The sequence below is a fragment of the Ambystoma mexicanum genome, chromosome 2p (assembly GCF_040938575.1).
Source record: "Ambystoma mexicanum isolate Mex_15411 chromosome 2p, UKY_AmexF1_1, whole genome shotgun sequence".
In the NCBI taxonomy this organism is placed as follows: Eukaryota; Metazoa; Chordata; class Amphibia; order Caudata; family Ambystomatidae; genus Ambystoma; species Ambystoma mexicanum.
The window spans coordinates 1,347,830,418-1,347,851,161 of NC_090923.1; the positions used below are offsets into that span (position 1 = coordinate 1,347,830,418).

General features: G+C 49.3%; 1 protein-coding gene across 2 annotated transcripts in view; it reads right to left on the minus strand.

Annotated features, from left to right (window-relative positions):
• The window catches only part of MYO15A (myosin XVA), a 3,541,761-nt gene that overhangs the window by 2,974,492 nt on the left and 546,525 nt on the right, over positions 1-20,744 (minus strand). For both annotated transcript variants that reach the window (XM_069645706.1, XM_069645705.1), the window contains exon 9: positions 19,844-19,957. In XM_069645706.1, the coding sequence (XP_069501807.1) occupies positions 19,844-19,957 (114 nt within the window). The remainder of the gene's footprint in view (positions 1-19,843; positions 19,958-20,744) is intronic.

The following is a 20,744-nucleotide window of genomic DNA, read 5'->3' on the forward strand; positions in this document are numbered from 1 at the left end:
CAGCACATGCTTCGCCTTGTTCTGCATCTAGCAGCTGGACGCTCACCGTGTTTGCTCCTGCATTCGGACTTCTGCCACGCCTGCCAGCATCCTGATCACCTACAAAGGAAGAGAAAGAGAGAATAGGAGAAGGAAAAGACTTTACCTGCAAGATCTGCATTCCGGAGTCAGCTCGCCGACGATCCTGCAAAGGAAGACACTTAATTTAAAAGCACATCGCATCGACCGCCGCAGCGCCGCATGGCGCCTCCATGTTCAGCAGCGATCACCCGGATTCGCAGCCACGCTTCCACGCCTAGGGAGAAAAAGACAAGAGCAAAGGTGAGAGAGAGAAGGGAATGAGGAAACCAAAACCTCCATGTTAAGACTTACCTGTTGGGTCATTCCCTCTTCATTTCGGGTCCGCGCCGCATCCAGGTGTTTCCGGACCCCGGCCCCTATGGGGAAAAAGACATTAGCGTCAATGAGCGAATGAAAAGACATTACCCAAAAACGCTCATCAAGACTTACCTGATTTCTACAGGGATTGCATCTCGGGTCGGTGCCTTTTCCCCGGCATTCCGTACCCCGGCCCCTATGGGGAAAAAGACATTGACATTAGCATATTGATGCAAGGACAAAAGGGGAACCTTTCAAGGAACTTACCTGGAAGCCAAGCAAGTTTGGTTCTCATAAAACCAAGAATCCAGTGAAGTAACTGGATACCAACGCGCCCCTGCATCAGAAGCAGGAAGGAGAGCTCGCCCTTCAAGATCCTAAGGTGAGACGCCACGGGAAGCACTGAAGGGTTTTGAGGAGGGTGAGAGGGGAAAAGGGGAGGCTGGTAGCATTCCCCGCAGACAGTTAATCCCTTATTCTCGCCTACAGAAGGATACTTTTGCAAGCCGGACAAGCAGGAGTTGGGAGTCCGGTCCAGTCCATCTTCTGAGCCCCGCGCAACACCTTAGAAGAGGTCACAGCAGCACGATCCTGGCCAGCGCCTCCGTGGGAGTCAGGTGAGCGTAACAATTGCGCGTCAATTTTCTTATTGACGAAAAGTCCAGAGTGTGGCTTTTCCCAGACTCTACGGACCTCAGCCAAAACGTCCTTCTGCAAGAACAAGCCGGTACGCTCCAAAGGAGACAGGGTGAACGCCCCAGAAAGCACACCCTCCTGCGGAGCGGGTGCCTCGGGTACCGGAACATCCAAAAAGCACATAATGTCCAGTACCCGGTCATGAAACGCTCTAATAGAGCGGGGCAGATCCTCGTTGTCCTGATCGCCCTGCGCCTCATCCGACAGGTCAGGATCCTGCTGCACCATGTCAGCCACTGCCCTGTCCACAGGGGACAATGGGGGCAATGGTGGAAGGGTCGGGGAAGGCACCGTAGGCAAGGGCGGCGCAGGCAGAGCCACCGGAGGTGCCGGTGGGGCCGGAGGCGCAGGTGGGCATATTTCCCTAAAAAGACCCTTGAAATATTCCCTCATGGGGTTGGTACGCATGAGCCTCTGAAATTTGCTGAAAAAGGCATCCTCCAGAGACGGTTTTGGAGCTACCGGAGGAGGCCTCTCATGTGGAGGATAATTCCAGGGACGCAAAGGAGAGGGTTGCCACACAGGCCCATCCCCAGAAGTGTCCACGAAAATCAAAGGTGCCGATCCCACATGCAATGAAACATTGTGCGGAAGGGGCATCCGAGCATTCCAGTCGTAAACTGGGCGAAACGGATGCGCACAAGGAATTTTATGTTCACCCATGGTGTAGTTGCAGGGGAAGACCCCAAAATGGCCGCAGTGGTCGTGGCAGGAACGGCCGCCAGTTTGCCATCACCTGAGGGGAACTGCGGCACGTGAGGAAGTGAGGCAGGGGTCCCCGTCGATGGATCAGGGGTCTTAACTTTAGCCTTTACGTAAGGAACCTCGGCCGAGCCGGTACAATCAGGCCTGGAATGTTTCTGCGACATACAAATAGCCGAGTTAGCCTTCTCAGGAAGGACCTCAGTGCTGCCGGTAAAGGAAGAACTTTCCTTCTTTGCCCCCTCAACAATTCTGGCGTCGCCACAAGAGCGGGAACGGTGAAAAACAACTTTCACTGATAAGGCCTTGCCAGGCCTCTCAGAAATGTCGGTAACTTTAGCCTCTGTACGAGGGACCTTGGACCCAGGTCCGGTAACAACCTTACAAGCGCGGGCCTCGAACATCCGTTCGGTAACACCAAGTCCAACCAAGGCCTCAGGGCGCACCCCGGTTTTATTTTTGAGGGAAGCCGACAAAGAGTCCTCAGAGCTAACTCCGGTACCCCACGACTCAGTAGAACTGGGTCTACAAGCAGCCCCCACAGGAGGGGCCTCGGAGTGTACTCCGGTATCCACAGGCTCCTTACAGAGACCCTCAGAGAAAACTCTGGTACAATTTTTAGGCCCACAAGGCACCTCGGGCAATCCCCGGTGACAGATCGACTAACGCTCCTCCCGGCTCAGGAAGAGCCCGGAAACTTATCTCCCGGCTGGGGTGCTATAAAAAGTAAAGAACTTACCGGGCGTTTCTTCTTTTCGTCGATAAAAGCTGGGAAATGCAAAGGAGGGGCACGTCGAAACACCTCCTCCCTGCGCTCCAACTGACGTTGAAGTGCCCGGACCGAAAGGGAATCACAATAAAAACAGGAGTCCCAACGGTGGTCCGGATCCAAACACTCGAGACAAAGAGGATGGGGGTCCGCCCTCGCGAAGCGTCGGTGACACGATGAACAATCTGGAAAGTCTAGTTTGAACGACATAGACAGACTAGTATACGATTGTTAGCGAGAGCCAGAGAGGAAAAAAGGGAAGAAAATCTTCTGCGGATGAAAGTGCGTCCAGTCCAGAACGAGCGGAGAAAAGGACTGATGGGCGATGCGCGGGGCAGAGCCGAGATGGGCGGGGTTACGGCCGCGTGCCGGGCCCCGCGCAGAAAGAGAGGAAGGACTAAAAAATGTGAAACATTTTCTGGATGCTTTTTACAAAGTGCTTGGTCCCGTCCCACAGGACGGAGGAATGTCCCATAAGTATGGAGGAAAGGGGACGGGACATAGGAGTAATAAACTATCATATCATATCAGATGAAAGCTGGGGCATAATGTACCACAGCAGACTGTCAACATGCATAGCTGACCTCAACGACTATGGAGAGTTGATCAAATCCCCTTACAACCTTAATAATTACAACCTGTTACCGCTTGACATTTGGATGCCTCTAAAAAAAACTCTGGGGCCCCCATAGGAGCAGGTGAGCAAGTCATGAAGCAAGTTGGATGAGGTGGAATAAGAGAAAGGAGAGAAGGGGAAAGAGTCAAGAGAGAGGAGTGAGTCTGAATAAGGAACGAATTAGAAAGGGAGGGAAAGTAGGAGGTCGAAGGAGAAGGAGTAAGGAAATACGATTTTGCTGAAGTCAGGAAGGGGGCGGTAGAAGGTGCGAGAAGAGAAGAGGAAAAAGCCAGGAGCAAGGGACATGGAAAAAACCGGAGGGAGGTGGGAAGAAAGTGGCACACACAGTGGGTTTGGGAGGCACACACAGGGGGAAAGGTGGTCAGAGATTCAGAGGAAGTAGGAGGGAACACCAGACAGGAGGTTGGGAGAAGCATCCAAGAGACAGGGAGAGGGACATTTAAAGAAGGAGAAGCACAGAGCGTGCAAGAGGTTGGAAAGACTATCCATGTTAAGATGGAAGAGGAAACCAAGAGTATCCTGCAAAGTATGTAAAGCGTAGGCAAGAGTCTTTCCAGGAGGAACGGGAAGGAAGTATTAGGAAGAATATTGGAGACTATACTCAGGTGGCGAATGAATGAGAGACTGGCAAGGAAAATATCAGGAAAGAAGTATACTTATTTGGATCGAAGCAGAGGACAATAAGCAGACAAGCACAAAGTCTGGCCTGGAGAAATCTAGCAAGGACAAGGCTACAAGCATGTTGTGAAGGGTCCAGCAGGTGCAGGAGAAGTGACAGAGAGTACAGGGTAAAAGAGTGATACTCTTTGGCACAACATAATTGTGAGCTGTTAGGGGTAGGATGGGGCCTGGAAAACAAAACCAGTGCACTAGGACAGTGAGGTGGCAAGGTTCCAGACACTTAAGGACAAAGTTCACTTACCAACTGCCTGGAGGGAACTCTGGTGGAATTGACCACCATTATCTTATCCCATGTTCTGATGGCGAGCAGGCTAAGTGTACAGGCTTATGCAGGCCCTAGAGACACACAGGTAGGCCCTACCACAGAATAGAGAACAAGAAACAGTTTACCAGAACCGATTGCATCAAAAATGAGAAGCAGATAGCTGGACGCTACAAAATGAGGAGAGACGATGTGTGAGTGACTGTGAAATGGTCGATCTTTCAGGGAAGGGAACTTCGACAGGTGTTTTTTGGCATACCACAGATGTCTCTATTAAGCTGGAGGAGCTTTGTTGGCCATATTGGACAACTTTTCCTAATGAAACTTTGTTTAATCATACCACCTACTTGTAAGATTTTTGTGATCCTGCTGTCATGGTGCCTCACTAATAGATTTCAGCGGAAGTTGGATTTCAGCCCGGCCATCTAACTAGAAACCCCTATACATAGTAAAATACCTGTGTGTCTACTTCAGTGGTATTCAAACCTTTGTATGCTGTGCCCTCCTTCAGTAAAAATGTTGTTGTTGAGCCCCCCTCTCAGTAGAAATAATGTTGCTGGGCCCCCCCAAATGCCAAATTTGCTTATTTATCTATTCAAAGCAGTCACTGTACACCCTTTCTGAAGAGCCTCAGAGACCCCAGGCCATTCTTCGGGTCCCCCCTTGCGGGACCAGCCCACAGTTTGAAGGCCCCTGGTCTACTTTGATCGAGGGATGAACATGGCACCTCAGAGTAATGCAATGTTCACCCCAGGTTCATGCAGTGGTCAGTAGAATGTTATGTCAGCTGAAACACCTACAGGAAATCATGCCTCTACTCTCATTAGTTCACAGGACTATGGTGCAAGGAGGTGCCATCAATGCACCCTTTAACTATGCTGATGCATTATATACTGTTCTCCCTAAGTCACTCCTTTCTAAGCTTCAAAAAGCCCAAAATACAGCTGTTGGGTTGGTATATAACAGATGGTAGATATGCTCACATGTGCCAATGTAACCCTATCCCCAACTAGCTAGTGGATAATTCCATGACATTTTCTCTCATCCGAGAGCTTTGAAGCAGGGACAATTTCCTGCTAGAATGGCCTAAATCTAGGCTCCAGGTAGAATGACACTTGCTGCTCAACCCACTACAATTTGAAATGTGCTACCTCAGATCTTTGGAGTCGCTCCTCTCTAAAGTATTTTCCAAAAGCAGCCTCTAGCACAACTATTCTAAAAGCAGCAGAGCAAGGTCATCAGTGCCAAATGATTGCTTTGGTTAGTGTGTGCTGTACATGTTGTCACATAGGTGATGGGATGAACAGCCAGCCAGAACACAAATCGATTACTCACACCAGATTTTATTAGTGATAAATTAAATTAACAACAATGGCCAAATTAACAAACAGGATGGGTCTGCATCAACGAATAGTGCCAGGATGGTTTTTCTAAGGTCTAGATAATGCTTCAGGTGAGCATAATAAAATAAAGTATCACTTGAGGAACATGAGGTGTGTTTAAATCAAATGTTCTCACATTAATTAGTGAATCCAAGGCTGCATCTCTGCTGACAGGTCAACTCCAAATCAGTACACTATACACTTTAAAGGTGACCCCACATCTTTCTTCCCTATTGGCCCATGCAATATATTTTGGCACAATTCTCCTTAGTGTCTTCAGAATTGTCTATCTAACTCTGGCAGACATGGTTTGGTCTCTCAAGGAGTAAAAAGTAAAGCCAAAATTTCTGCTCTATGGGAAGTAGACTCCCCATGGAATTAAAAGGGCTCGCTTTCCCTCGGGTTTCTCAGATGCCTTGAGAAGCTGGTCCCTTGGCATTAAGTGGAGCCACAAGGAGGGTTTCTAAGACTCCTTGAGGTTGAGTTCTGGGATATGCTTATCCCGCCCTCTTAGAGTAGTGGTCTTGGTCTCCTCTTTCTCCTCTCTGATCCTCGTGGAGTCTTCCTGCCACATGTCCATTCCTCCTCCCTCCTTAAACATCTGTCTCAAGTCAACTAGGCTGCTCAAATCTACCTGTTTGGTCTTTCTATACATATCTGTACCTCATCTGATGTTTTCTGACCTCTATTCAGACTCTTCAATCAATTCTGCATCTTCTCCTGCCTCCGCGTAACTCTGTGCTATCTTTATTCTGGTATACACCCTCCTCTTATGATTCTCTCAACCACCACCTCATGATTGCAAGCCTCCTCCTGATTTTCAACCACCAAACTCCTTTTTGCTATCTTAAACCTCCTCCTAACACTTTCTACTGTCTGCCTTCTGATATTGCCCAACCTCCTCCTGACGCATTTCACCAATCTCTTCCTGATGTTTCCCAACCTCCTTCGCACTTTCACCAACTTCCTCCTGACACACTTCACCAATCTGCTACTGATGGTCCCAACATCATTCTCAGTATCACCAATCTCCTGATTTTTCCCAATCTCCTCTTGAGTATCATCAACCTCCTCTTGGCACACTTCACCATTCTCATCCTAATGTTTACCAACATCCTTCTCCCTATCACCAATCTCATGTTGTTTCCCAACCTCTTTCACACCAGCATCCATCATCGCTGGGCTCCTTTTTCTGGAGAACATCTTCTGGCCGTATATACTGCTGCAGTAGCCCCAGAGGGCTACTGCTCCTCGCAGAGCTATACTCGGCTCCGAGATGGTGATCGGCAGCATGTTTGTCCCTCACCCCACAATCACATTGGATCGGTCCACTGATTGGCCTGCTGGTTGCCTTTAGGCCAATCAGGGAAGCCGGCAGACCTTGGAGGGCTTAGAGGGCCCTCTCCTCGCTGAACCCTTGCAGCACCTCATGGAACAGCCACCATGCATGCAGCCCGTTACCCCACAAACCTGGGCCTCTGCAACCTGGTGCAACCCTTAAGATTACCTGTGAGTCATGGCTGGATATTGCTATGGCTTTTTTACAATAACCTTAACAGATGTTGAACCAAGGTGTGCCTATGCCATTCTTCCTTCCTTGCCTTACTTAATCCTTCTTTTCAATGCATTTCTGTGCTTCCTGTGCAAAATTGAATCCTGGTGTGTTTTTAACATCTCTGCGCCCCATTTTGCATTGAATTCTGTGCTTCTGGTGTAATTCGAATCCTGGTGTGTTTTATTAACATCTCTGCACCCCATTTTGCATTGCATTCTGTGCTTCTGGTGTAATTTGAATCCTGATGTGTTTTTTAACATTTGTGCACCCCATTTTCGGAACTAACGTGTTCCCATTGCATCTGTATTCTTGCTTCCCTTGTCTACTAGGCCACCTGGTGAGTAAGTGCTCGTACTGTGCTATGCAGCCCCTCCTCTGTCTTTCTCCTATCCTCCACCGCCCATATGGCACTCACCATTTCCCCTATCTTTTCTAACTGCTATACTATCACCTATCCTGCCCCTCTCACGATGTCTGGAAGAAAACAGGTTAAATAAGACATCCAGACCACTAATACCGGCCTACCTATCGCAGACACCTATGTCAGTGCAACTTTCAGACAGATTTTCACTGATATCCTCTTTTCTGTCCACTCTACAGATCTATGGACTCCTCATCTTATCTCTTCTCACATCATCACCCATTAATGGTGGCACTAGATTGCAAGTACTCTTGGTGTGCTTCTCATCATTCAGGTGTATCATTAAAGTCTATCACAATGGCACTATCTTGTTTTCAGGGTCCCCAACCCTATCTCGTCCTCTTTAACCAGCGCTTGCCATCCCTTGTCAACTTCCTTTCCACACCTGCTACTCCTTCTTCCACTCTCTCTGTCCCCCCTCCTCCGACTGGTGTACCACACCCCTGTACCCCTCCTTGGAAAACCTTCAAAGGCAGAGATCTTCCATCTAGCCATGTTTAATGCTTGCTCTACTATCAAACACTCTGATGACATCTGCCTCCTGCTTGAAGGCCTTGACCTCGATATCCTCGCTCTTACCGAGACGTGGTTCAATGCCAGCTCAGTCACTGCTTTTGACTCGTTCTCCCTGATGGCTATAAGATCATCTCCATGCTGCACCCTAACCGCACTGGCGATGGGGTTGCCCTGATCGTTCCTGAGTTGGTCCCTTCTTCCCTCATTCCCACCCAGCCTTACTCTTCCTTCGAGAGCTTGTTTTGCAAACTGGTCATCTCTCGCACTTCCTCCCTGACCATTGCGACTGTCTACAGGTCACCTGGCTCTACCACCCTGTTCCTCTCTGAATGGGCTGATGTCTCCTCCTCTCTCCTCTCATCCACATCCAAACTCCTTTTCCTGGGTGACTTCAACATCCACTTTGACTCCTCAATCACGGCATTCACTCTCTTCCGTGACCTCTGCACCTCGCTCTCCCTCTCCATTCTCCCCTCTGGTCCTACCCACTCGGCTGGCCACACTCTCGAAGCCATCATCCACACTGATCTCTTACTCTCCTCCCCACTCACCACCCCATTCTCCTGGTCAGACCATTCTCTCCACTCCTCTCACCTGGGCCCACTGTGCCGTCTGACTGCACCTCCCCCAGCCTTGCCAACCTTGTCCACGAACATCCGTCTGATGAAACGAGTGGCAGCTGCTGCCTTCGCATCTACCTTCATTCCCCCTGCCCCCCACTGCAAACTCTACCTCTGACTCCGCTCTCAACAACCTCCATCTTGCCATCACTAACACTCTTGACATTCTTGCCTCAGTCATGCGGATTCGCCTGAAACATGCCGCCAAGCGTAACACCTGGTATGACTCTGAACTTGCATCCCCGAAACACAAGTGCAGAGCTATGGAACAGAAGTGGCAGACCTCAGGCTCACCCTCTGACAAATTGGCCTGTTGCATGCTCCAAAGGCAATACAGATTCTCCATTCACTCCAAGAAAAGGGCCCACATCCAGGCTCGCGTCTATGTTGCATCGACCAACATGGCTGAACTCTTTAAAATCTGCAAGTAACTAGCCAACCCTTCCGCAGTCTTCATCTCACCTCTTCCCTCACAGGCCCTCTGCAATGCACTGGCCACACACTCCACTGCAAAAACTCAGGACATCCTGAGCACCCTCGCTTCTCTTTCCTCCTCCCCTTCCCCCGCTGCCCTGCCACTTATGGCGTCCCATCCCCCCTCTGACTTTCTATCCTTCTTCTCTCCTATCAGATCTGACAAGGTCACTACAGTCGTCTGCTCTATGAAGGTCTCCTCGAAACAGGTCTCCCACTCTTCTTCCAGAACTATTAAGGACAATATTGTCTCTCTTGCTCCTGCACTTGCTGATTTCTTCAATCACTTTTTTGCTACAGGTTCTTTCTACTCTTCCCTCAAGAACTCTCTTGTGCGCCCCATCCTGAAAAAAACGTTTGCAGACCCAGGAAGGCTGTGAGAGCATTCTAGGGCTTCAATGAGTCCACAAAGAATAACAACAATAATTCCAGTTAGACAGGTAAATACACACATATACAATCATTTATTAGTCCTTTAAAATACACACTAAGCAAGTAAAACCTCTTGTCGAAAAACTCACAAACTTACTCTAACACAGATATATACATTCACCATTAGGAGAAGAAAGAAAGCATACACACAGGTAAGTACTCTGGAGGTTGGACGCTCCAGGGACCTATAGGGTGCTGCACAAAGACGATATATGCATGGCTTTGGAGTGCCACACTGTGGGCTACTCCCCTCCCTCCCCCACTGTGGATGTTTGGGAGTGGGCAGGTTCCCTGCAAACCTAAAGACTACAGCTACCATAATTCCTTGCAGCAGAATCAACATTGATTACACCTGCACTGGCTCTTGGCTACAAGTGAAACTGCCTCCTTGATGACATGATAAGCACAGAAACCAGTCGGAGAACATCAGTAGCTGTGGAGGTGAATTGTGCAGGGAACCATGGTGTGACCCTTCCATCCAGTGCTGTTTAGGTAAGTACTTATATGCATGGAAATTAGTAAAGACACTTAGAATAACCACAGGAAAGTTCCCCTAACACTTAATGAGTCAGTCCAACCTGCAGATGGTTTGGGGACTTATGCCCTAAAGTCACCATTTCCAAAGTTATACTCCACAGGTAGGTTTATTAAGAGATTGGAAGATGGCAATTGTTATGATATAAAATCAAAAATAGGAAGAACTGTTCAGGTAAGCAAATCTACTCAATCCCAGTAACTAGGATAGGCCTAGGAAGGTATTCTTGACCATGCTTCCACTGACCATAATCAGGAAAGAGTAGTTTAGGGGCAGGACTTTTATGCCCATGTAACCCTATGGAGAACGGGCGGATTGGGGGTACAGAAACAGATATGCTAACAACCCCAAACCCCCAACTCTGATTTCGCCAGAGACCACTGCTTAGGTTCCGGAATCCATTGGGGACATAGTCTTCTGTGCATGGTCTGATCGAGTAAGGTCCGGGGGTCGCGGGTGCAGAGGTCCCTTTCAGGCATAGAATTTAGCTTTGGTCAGTCGTGGTGCTTAGAAATAGGTCTTAGACATCTTCCTGCTGAACACTTAAATGAAAAAAAGATGAAGACTTCTGTGGTGCAGGACACCTCTAGGATGCGAAGAAGACGAATGTTAAAGGAAGTCAACACTGTCGTGCAGCAACAGTCGCTTTTCCAGGGGCACACAAGGGAGCACATCCTAGACATCTTCCGTTGGCACAAAAAAGTTGAAAATACAGGAGAAGGCATCTTTTTGTATAAGTTGAAGATCCTACAAGTTCCAAGGATGCACTCGGAATGGCGACAGCTGCATCGAGGGAGCCCAGGAGAGAGCTGGTCAGCCAACCGGTTGGTCCAGAGACACCTCCGAAAGCTCAGAAGGCACAGATCCTCGACCAGGGTTCGAGACTGGTTGTTTCCAACTGCCCCGGGTCAAAGCACCAACAAGGGTTTTCTTGAGATCAGGAAGAGGAGCAGGGCTTCACTGGAGTTGGTGCTGGTCAGCTGCAGGGGTCATCTTTGGCTCATCAAAAGGCTGCTCTTCTTCTTAAGAGTACTTGGCTCCAATGATGATCTCCAGAATGGCTGCAGGAGTTGTCCTTTTATCCAAGATTTGGGCTGGGATCTTACAGCTGGCCCAAGCCCACCAATGGTAAAGCTCTAAACCATTCAAACAGACAGTGGTTATCGAATCCTGGATAGCCACTGGCCATGACATCTGTCCAACAGACATTCTGGCACCTAGATGTGTACTGGGACCAGACAGTCCCAGCTCCCGCATCTGTGCTCATTCATAAAGCAACAGCTTTTCCTGGAAAGGGGCATTCAATATATGCCATGTCCTGACCTGAGATATCTGCTGCTGCCAGCTTATCGTAGGCACATTGTAAAAGTAAGCCAACAACCATTTTAGAACAATATATAAGGATACAAAATAAACCACAATTCACTTTAAGGAAATGTGTGCAATACAAGAAATACCCAAATTGAGACATAGGGGGTCATTATAAGGTGGGCGGTAAGGGATACCGGGCACCGGTAAGGAGACCGGGGCCGGTAATCCCTTACCGCCCTACTACAAGGTCCCTTAGCGGGTCCTGCCAGTAACGGCAGGTCTGACCAGCCGTTATGGATGGGACCCGCTAAGGGACCAGGGTGCAAATAACGGGCTTGATATGCGCGAGCCCGTTATTTGCGCCCTCCCCGTTCTCATTGAGCCCTATGGGGGCTCAAATGGGAATGGGGAATGGCATTTTCAATGGGGACTTACCGGTCCCGCAAAGGTCGGACTACACCGGTAAGTCCCCATTGAACTAGACCGGTGCCGGACCCGTTATTGGTGGCAGATAGCGCCATGACTACCACCAATCTCGGAGTGAGGCCCCTAGTATTCCAGTCATGTTAGTCTTATGAACTGCCCAGTTTCCCCATAGGAATGAGCTAAAAAGGACCTTCAAGTAGAACCAGAGCCTAAAAAAGCAAAAAGTAAGGGTGTCCCATAGAAATCCATGGGAGGAAAGCAGCAAAAGGAAGTCTTTCCTTACACAAGCTGACCTCAAGTGCTCTGCATATTGTAGACTAAAAAGACCCTGGTACTGTTCAGTTATTTATTTTAGTAATAATAAATCATTCTGTGACATTAGAAGTACAATGAATTGTAGGGGTCTTACACAGAAACCATAAAGCATGTCTGGCTATCACATGTTTAAATAGATTTATTTACATACACATGCACCCCACTAATCGCCCCCTTCATTTGTATTGACTCTCCAGACAACCTCTCAGTACCCATCAAACACACACTACACTAAGAGACATTGCACAACACCTCTACCATATGAATGCAGCCATCGCCCACAATACAAATGCGGTCCAGCTGCACACATAATGACTCCCCTTCCATACTCTCCTGACTACCTCTCAGCCCCCACCACCACATGCACTACTCTAAGAAAAACTGCACAACACGCCTGCCAAAAGAATGCAGCTATCGCCCACGAAAATATTTTGGTCTTGCTGCACACATAACTGTTTTCTGCCACTCTTGTGTACTCTCCAGGCTACCTCTCAGCACCCACCACTACATACACTACACTAAGACACATTTCACAACATCGCTGTCATAAGGATGCAGCTATCCCCCATGATAAATATTCAGTCTAATTGCACAAATAATGTCTCTCCTGGGGGGGCGTGGCCAAGCAGCCATGGAGTAGGCTGCACTGTCCGTGAGCTCCGTGATCCGACGAGGTGATCCGAAGGAAAAACGCACGCTTTAGCAGAACATTTTAACCTCAGAGCACATGGATAGGTGTGGGAACGGATCAGGCACAGTCTGAGTGCATCGGAGGACTGCTGAAAATACTGTAGCAGAAGACGCGCTACTTTGTATCGGGAGCCGGCGCAGCGAAATGGTAAACAACAAGATGGCGGTGGCAGTGAACAAAGGAATGCTCGGCGAGCAAGTGCCACGGCCCGCAATGATAGGGATGGACAGCCCGACGGCGGCTTGAGGACTGCAACTTGCGGTGCCCTGAAGTGAGCAAAGTCGCACGCGGCCCAGTGACGGATGCCCAGCACTCGAGTCCCGGCGAAAGTGGAAGACCTCGCCCGGGACGAGCAGAGGAGCTTTCTCCCCCCTGCAGTGAGGCCCGGGAGGCATGGGAGAGAACGGGCACGCAACATGGTAGCGGCGGAGAATGACCGGTCCCGCACTGCGAGCCTGACATCTGAGTGAGCGTGTGAATGCCTGGAGTGCACGGCATAACGGGCTGCCGGAAAGCAATGGATATTTTGTGATTTTTAAAGTTGGTAGTAGGCAGGCGGACGAACAATTCACAGTAGCAGCTTCCCTGCACGACTAAACTGCCCAGTGAAACACGGGCCGGTAGGCTGCACCACTGGGACACTGCTGGTGTGGAGCGCCACGGGAAACTTGGGGGTTTAAATGAGCATACGCGGAGCACGGAAGAACATAGCACGGTGAACTGAGGTAATGCAGTAGGCTCCGGAAGGGTCTAGGGCCTGCAGTGTGAGGATATAGGCACTTGTGCGGCCTGGCATCCTGGCACCAGGTGCGAAGCTACTGTTGTAGGGGATGCTGTGAGTGTTCGCTGGCCCCGGAAGATAAGCCATTGCAACAGTGACAGTGGTGTCCAGAGAAAAGATACGGGAGCATTGAACCAAAGCTGGGCATAATAGCTGTGAATGGTGTGCGGTCTCTTGGACGCAGTGGCACGTCGGATACGTGGGAGGACACAGCCCACTCAGAACTTGGAGCTCAGCATACAGAGGCTGCCTATACCGGGGGAGGCGCACCGGGGGCGAGCTTACATAGGAAAGCAAGATTACGCACTGGAGGCCAGTCAACCCGGGTGCATAACGAAAGCTGCAAGATGTCGGGGCGAGGGGGTAAAACCAAGATTAAGCAATCCACGATGGAAGCATTCGCCAAAACACAGCAATCTCCGGCGGTCATAGCGTCTAAAGAAGCAGAGGCACCAGGGGAGAGCGCTGCAGCTACTGACAAACATCAGATATTAGCGGCTATAACGGAGCTGCGAGACTCATGGGGGACAGCGATGTCGGACCTGCGCACTTCCCTGGAGGCCAAAATAGACGCAGTGGGCATAGAGGTTACCCTGCTGAGGCAAGACGTCAGGGGGCTGGCGGAGAGAACAAGCAGCTTGGAGAGTGCCGTGAAAATCAACACGGACACTAGCACTAGCAACGTACAAGAGATCCACGTGCTCAAACAACAGGTAGCCAATCTGGAGACTCGGGCGGAGGAGGCTGAAGGGAGAGCGAGGAGGAACAACATTCGTGTGGTGGGCCTGCCGGAAGGAGAGGAAGGACGGGACCCGACGGACTACATCGAGAATCTGCTCTTACAAGAAATAGGGGCTGCAGAACTCTCGCAGGGGTTTGCGGTGGAACGTGTGCACAGAGCCCTCATGAGGAAGCCACAACCTGGGGCTCCCCCCCGGCCTATAATAGCGAAAATACTGAATTATAAGGATCGTGAGAAGATTTTGGAATACTTCCGCAAAGGAGGAACCATTGAGAGGGCGTCGTGCGCCATCACGGCATATCGAGACTACACAATGCTGGTCCAAAGGCAGCGATTCAGCTATGTAGCGATCAAAAGAAGGCTGCGTGCGGCGGGGATAAAATATATGCTGCTATATCCTGCGAAACTGAAAGTGATACATAAGAGCAAGATGTTTTTTTTCCACACGCCCGAAGAAGCGACGACCTGGCTAGACCTGCAGGGTTGTCCGGAGCAGGAGGCGGATCAAGCGCAAGAGTAACACGATAAGTGGCTGGGGACATTACATGTAGCGTGACAGGATGTGCAATGGGTATCCAGTAGAACTGTGGGGGATGGCTATGGCTAAGGGGTAGTACTGGGTACGGGTGGCACTGGAAGCAGATCCCATGGACTTGGCCGCACGCAAGGACTTGAATATAGTAAAGTGCATATATAGGTGGTAATTGTACAGTTAAGTGTGTAGAGTTTATAGCAATCAGGAGCGACAGGATGTGGGCACCCTATCCCCCATATTAGTATTAGTACTAGTAGGCTAGCCAGTAGGGCGGCCTCACCCCGCGGAGCATCGAGTACAGGCGTCTGCCAGAAAAGTGCTAGATGCGGGGGAGCCTGAGATCCAGGGATGGAGCTGGGCAACAAGTGAGGAAAGGGATATGGGGGTTAGGTGGGAGAATGGGGGGAGGGTGGTGTGGGGAGTTGGGTGTGGTTGGGTGGGATAATGGGAAGGGAGGGGTGTTTGGGGTGTGTGTAGTTAAGGGAAGTTTGAATTGGGATACGAGCCTAAATATACGAGACCGGGTACGAGTAGTGGATTGCGCGGGTGGGATGGGGGCGGAAAGCATAACAAGCCATGGGGGACCTTAAAATAATTACGTGGAATGTTAGGGGTCTAAACAGTTATTTGAAGAGAAATAAGGTCATGTTATACTTGCGGAGACAAAAGATAGATATTGCGCTGTTGCAAGAGACCCATTTGACGAAAGAGAGACTGGGAATGATTAAGAGGAAATGGAAAGGAGTGGTGGTGGGTTCAACATACTCAGCTTATGCTAGAGGGGTTCTTATCTGGGTGGCCCCGCATGTCCCCTTTCATGTGTTACAGGAAACTGCTGAGGCGGACGGGAGAATGGTCATACTTAGGGGCATGGTAGAGAACAGAGAGATAAGTGTAATTAATACATACGCTCCCAATCAGAATACGGCAATGTATTTCAGAACCCTGAGTGTTCACCTTGGTATGTGCATGGGAAGTGCGGTACTCTGGGGGGGGGACTTTAACTGTGTATTAGATCCAAGGGTGGATAGATCAGATCAGAAATGGGAAAAACCTGCCCCGGCGGCACGGGTGTTACAAGCGTTGCTCAATGATTTTGACTTGACTGATGTATGGAGAATGAAGCACCCCCAAGAACGACAGTATTCTCACTATTCGGCCCCGCAACAGCTGTCCACTAGACTAGATTATGTCTTTGCTACGTCAGGCTTAATAACGGAGATGCCGCGGGTGGAATATAAAGCGAGAGTCTTGTCGGACCACTCGCCCTTGGTTGTTAGCTGGCAATATCGCCCTCCAAGGGCAAGGATCCCGACGTGGCGGCTCCGAGCGGAGGCGCTCAAAGATCCTGTGTTTAAAGAAGAGGTGAGGGAGGAGATCATAAATTACTTTGAAGAGAACACGGGCAGTGTAGATTCGGCGTGCACGTTATGGGAGGCCTTTAAAGTGGTGTTGAGAGGCGTGGCCATAGCGAAGTCCCGAAGCCTGCAGGGAGGTGTCCTGGCTGATTTACAAGAGGTTGAGAGGGATTTGGAGAAAGCGCAAAAGGAGGGTGGTGATACTGGTTCAAATGCGGAGCGGGTACTTCAACTTCAGCAGACGTGTGGAGAGTATTGGGATAGGTTGTGTAAACTGAACTATAAGAAATACATAGAGCGGCAGCACGCGGGTGGGGATAAAACAGGACGGCTCCTGGCATGGCTATATAAGAACGAAACCCCCAGACCCACCATCAGGGCAATAACGAGGGAGGACGGGAGTGTAGCGGATACCCAGGAGGGAGTCAATCAGGAATTCGCCACGTATTACGGGAAACTGTATGGGGATGTTGAGGAGGATATTCAAGAGAGAATAAAGGAAACGCTTGAAGACATAGGTCTGCCCAGGATAAGTGCTGAAGAGAGGGAAGAGCTGGATGCTCCAATCACTTTGGAGGAGCTAGAAGCGGTGGTGAGACAATTGCCAACTAGTAAAACCCCAGGGGCGGATGGGTTTCCGAGCGAGTTTTATAAAGCATACATGGCGGAGGTGCTCCCTCCGATGCTGAATATGCTAAATGAAGCGTTTGAGGTGGGACAGCTGCCAGAGTCGCTAAGGGAAGCAGTCATAATACCGCTCCCTAAACCGAATAAGCCTGGGAACAGCTGTGGCTCCTATAGACCGCTATCAATGCTGAATCAAGACAGCAAGATACTAACGGCTGTTTTGGCGGGTAGACTGCGAAGAGTCATAGACAAACTCATACACCCGGATCAGACGGGTTATGTTCCCAACAGGAACATAACTCATAATCACAGGCGATTACATAGAGTCGTTGAATGGGCGGGGGATAAGGAGGGTGACATGGCGGTAGTGTCCCTGGATGCGGTAAAGGCCTTTGATTCCGTCAAGTGGCCATGGCTACTGTCGGCTTTGACGGAATATGGGATGGGGCCCGGATATGTAAGATGGGCAAAGATGTTATATAGTGAGCCGCTCGCCAGAGTTAAGTCGGATCAGTTATTTCAGAGAGATGGAGGCTGGGCAGAGGCACCAGACAGGGATGCCCATGGTCCCCTATGTTATACATATTGGCATTGGAGCCTTTGGCCATATACCTTAGACAGCAGTATGACACCATAGGCATCGAGGTGGGTGGGGAGCGACACTTGATCTCTCTATATGCAGACGATATGTTGTTGTATCTGAAGTATCCAGAGGAGAATCTCCAGCATATCCTGGAGGTTATGGATCGGTATGCGGGGTTGTCTGGGATAGCTGTGAATCCTCAGAAGTCTGTAATTTTCCCGTTGGGTAACTATAGGGGACTCCCCGTAGACCAGCTGCCGGTGTTGCAAGTTCCTTGGACTGTTGCTACCTTTCGGTACCTTGGGATAGATGTGTATCATACGATTGAACAAGAACATAGACACAACACGGAGATAGCTGTGGGGAAAATTGAGAAAAGTATGCAATTTTGGGGGAAGCTACCGCTAGCCATGATGGGGTGTAGTGCAATGCTTAAGATGGTGGTTTTGCCTAGGCTCCTGCATTTTTTTGGAAACATTCCACACCTCATACCTGGGAAGTTTTTTGCCAAGCTTAATAGTATATGTAGGGACTTTTTATGGCAAGGAACCAGGCGCAGGATGGCATTGTGGAAATTGCAAAGCGTTTATGAAAAAGGGGGGATACGGCTCCCCAACTATGAGGCCTATTATATAGCGAGCCAACTGCAGTACGTGGCTAAATGGCTATCGGATGAAAGTACCCCCGAATCCAGATTGTTTAGTGCAGACTGTGCCCCATTTTACTTAAAGGAAATGATCTGGTTATCCGAAACAGACATGAAGGGGCGCCCCAAAATGATGTTGCTTGGGTGGAGGATCTGGCGCCGCGCGTGCAGGATGATGGAAATCCCGGCTCCGTGCTCCCCGCAGATACCGCTGGTGGCGCTGGCGAAAAGAGATGAGCAACTGCGGAGGAGGATTAGAACCCACTGGGAATCAGCGGGGTTGGCAACGGTGGGAGATGTTTGGCGGGAGGGAGCCATCATAAGTTGGGAACAGTTGGGCAAGGAAACAGGTCTACACGTAGGTCAATATATTACATATCATAGATTAGTGTGGGAAATTAAGAGGGCTTGGCCCGAAACTATACTCGAAGCAGAGCCGGATGGTACCGTGGACACTATATATGATATAACAGAGGGAGGGCACGAGATTTCAAGATTGTACGAAATGTTGATGCTTAAGATTGGTAAAGAACCAGTACAACTTCGATTAGATTGGGAAACTGAGGTGGGGGCCCCGATGGAAGATAGGATTTGGGAGCGGGCTTTGTGGTATCATCAGAAGGTGTCGAGAAATGCTAGGTTGAAACAAATACAATTATATATTACGCATAGGGCGTACATGACGCCCCTGAGGATATCAAGGTTTAAAAATGCAGGCAGACAAGCATGTCCCAAGTGCAATGAAGAGCAGGCAGACATGATACACATGTTTTGGTCCTGCCCTGTGGTTGGGCGCTTCTGGGGCGAGATAGCGGCGAAAATGGCGGATAAAGGAGTTACACTGGTGGTAGAGTCAGCATGGGCCTGCTTATTGGGGGGGTTCCCTAGATCGCAAAAACTGAAGCACGTTAACAAACTGAAGGACTTGGCATACGTACTGGCTAAGAGGAGGATTGCCATGGGGTGGAAGGCTTGTCATAAACCGCAGGTGGAGATATGGTGGAAGGAATTGCAAAAGTGGGCGGAAGCAGAGACTGTGGTATGGCAGGAGTCCAGTATGATGGGAAGGGGAGAAGAGGTGGGAACCCTGTTGGCTTGGAAATCATTGATATCGGATTTGTTTGGAACGAAGCCAAATTTGGCGGATTCCAATGGAGAATGTACCACACCGCGCAGCGCAAACACAGACTAAACAGACCTGATGGGCTTGTAGGGGGGGTGGGTTTGGGGATTGGAGATCAAATTGCATACTGTACACATTCAAACTGTATTAAGGTATATTGTATTGTATATTTGGTCTGTATTGTTTGTTGGTTGAAATAATAAAATTGTTTTAAAAAAAAAAATAATAATAATGTCTCTCCTGCTCGCACATTCTCCCGAACTACCTCTCAGCACCTATCCACATCCCAGCTCGACATGGGTGTCTAGCAGGGACTTGGCCGCCCCTACCTACCTTCATTGGCTAAAGTGTGCACACATTCTAAACTTCTCTGACGATTTCCCCATACCTGGACTTCTGTCCCGCGAGGGCGTTCAATTTACAGCACGTTGGGACCATAGGAATGGTGAAAGAAGCTATACAAATGACAATTATATTACATTGATTGCTTATCAATCTTTCTCATCGATGGTTAGGAATAGGAACTCAGCTCCGAAGCAATGGATATTCAAACCTTGATTTTTTTAGTGCCAAACTCAATCAGTATGATGTTGGCATGAGAGTAGACCTCAACACGCCTTCAGATATGCAGCAGAGCAGACATACCTGGTTTAGGTAGTAATAGGTCTCTGCGTCCTGGAGGTAGAACATTTGTTTCTGCTGTGATGGAAGGCCGGCCAGCATCTCGTAGAATATATGGTAGTTTCTCTCGTTTTTGGCCTGAGAAGAGGAAAAAAGACATATGATTTGTATTAGTTGAACAGCGTAAAGATCAAAGCTCACTATGGTGGTTTACATGTATTGCATACCATGTTGTGTGTTTTGGTTGTGCAATGCTGCAGACAAGGGATTCAGCACCATGCACAGCAGCAAAGCTTTTAGCACCCACGGCGGATAGACAGGAGTGAAAAAAGGAAGGAAATACAGAAAAAGGCTGGACACACCATCGCCAGAATCCTGTCAGAGAGACACATGGACAGAGAGGGGCGGTGTAATGCACTGGCATGCAGAATACCATTGAGGTCCAGAAGAAAAAAAGGACTAGATGTTGTGGCATGACAGAGATGGCAGCAACATAAGGAGGGAGTGAGGGAAGGAGGCCTGAGGTGAGCCAAGAATTGAAAGCAGGGCTCAAATTGTAAAGGTACATGGGGGCTGGCGTGAATGTGAGCAGGCACCGAATTCCTTTGGCATGGCCTGCCCACCCGAGAATGGGAAATTCCAGTCAACTACCTGATAATAGTTCCCAGAATTCCTGTGTATGATTGGCTGAGCCATTTTGAATATTCTGTAAAGGGTTCTAATGTACATTGACTCCTTGATTTAAAAAAAACTTTATTTAAACACTTGATATACCATACGGCCTGAACGAGACTGCATACACACATATGACAGTTGATGACACGACAGCAATCCTTAACATGCGTCTAGCAGATGGGGCAATTACATGTGCATGTCCCGCTTGCCAGCCCACTCCTGCTCCCGTCAGTTACTCAGACAGACCCTC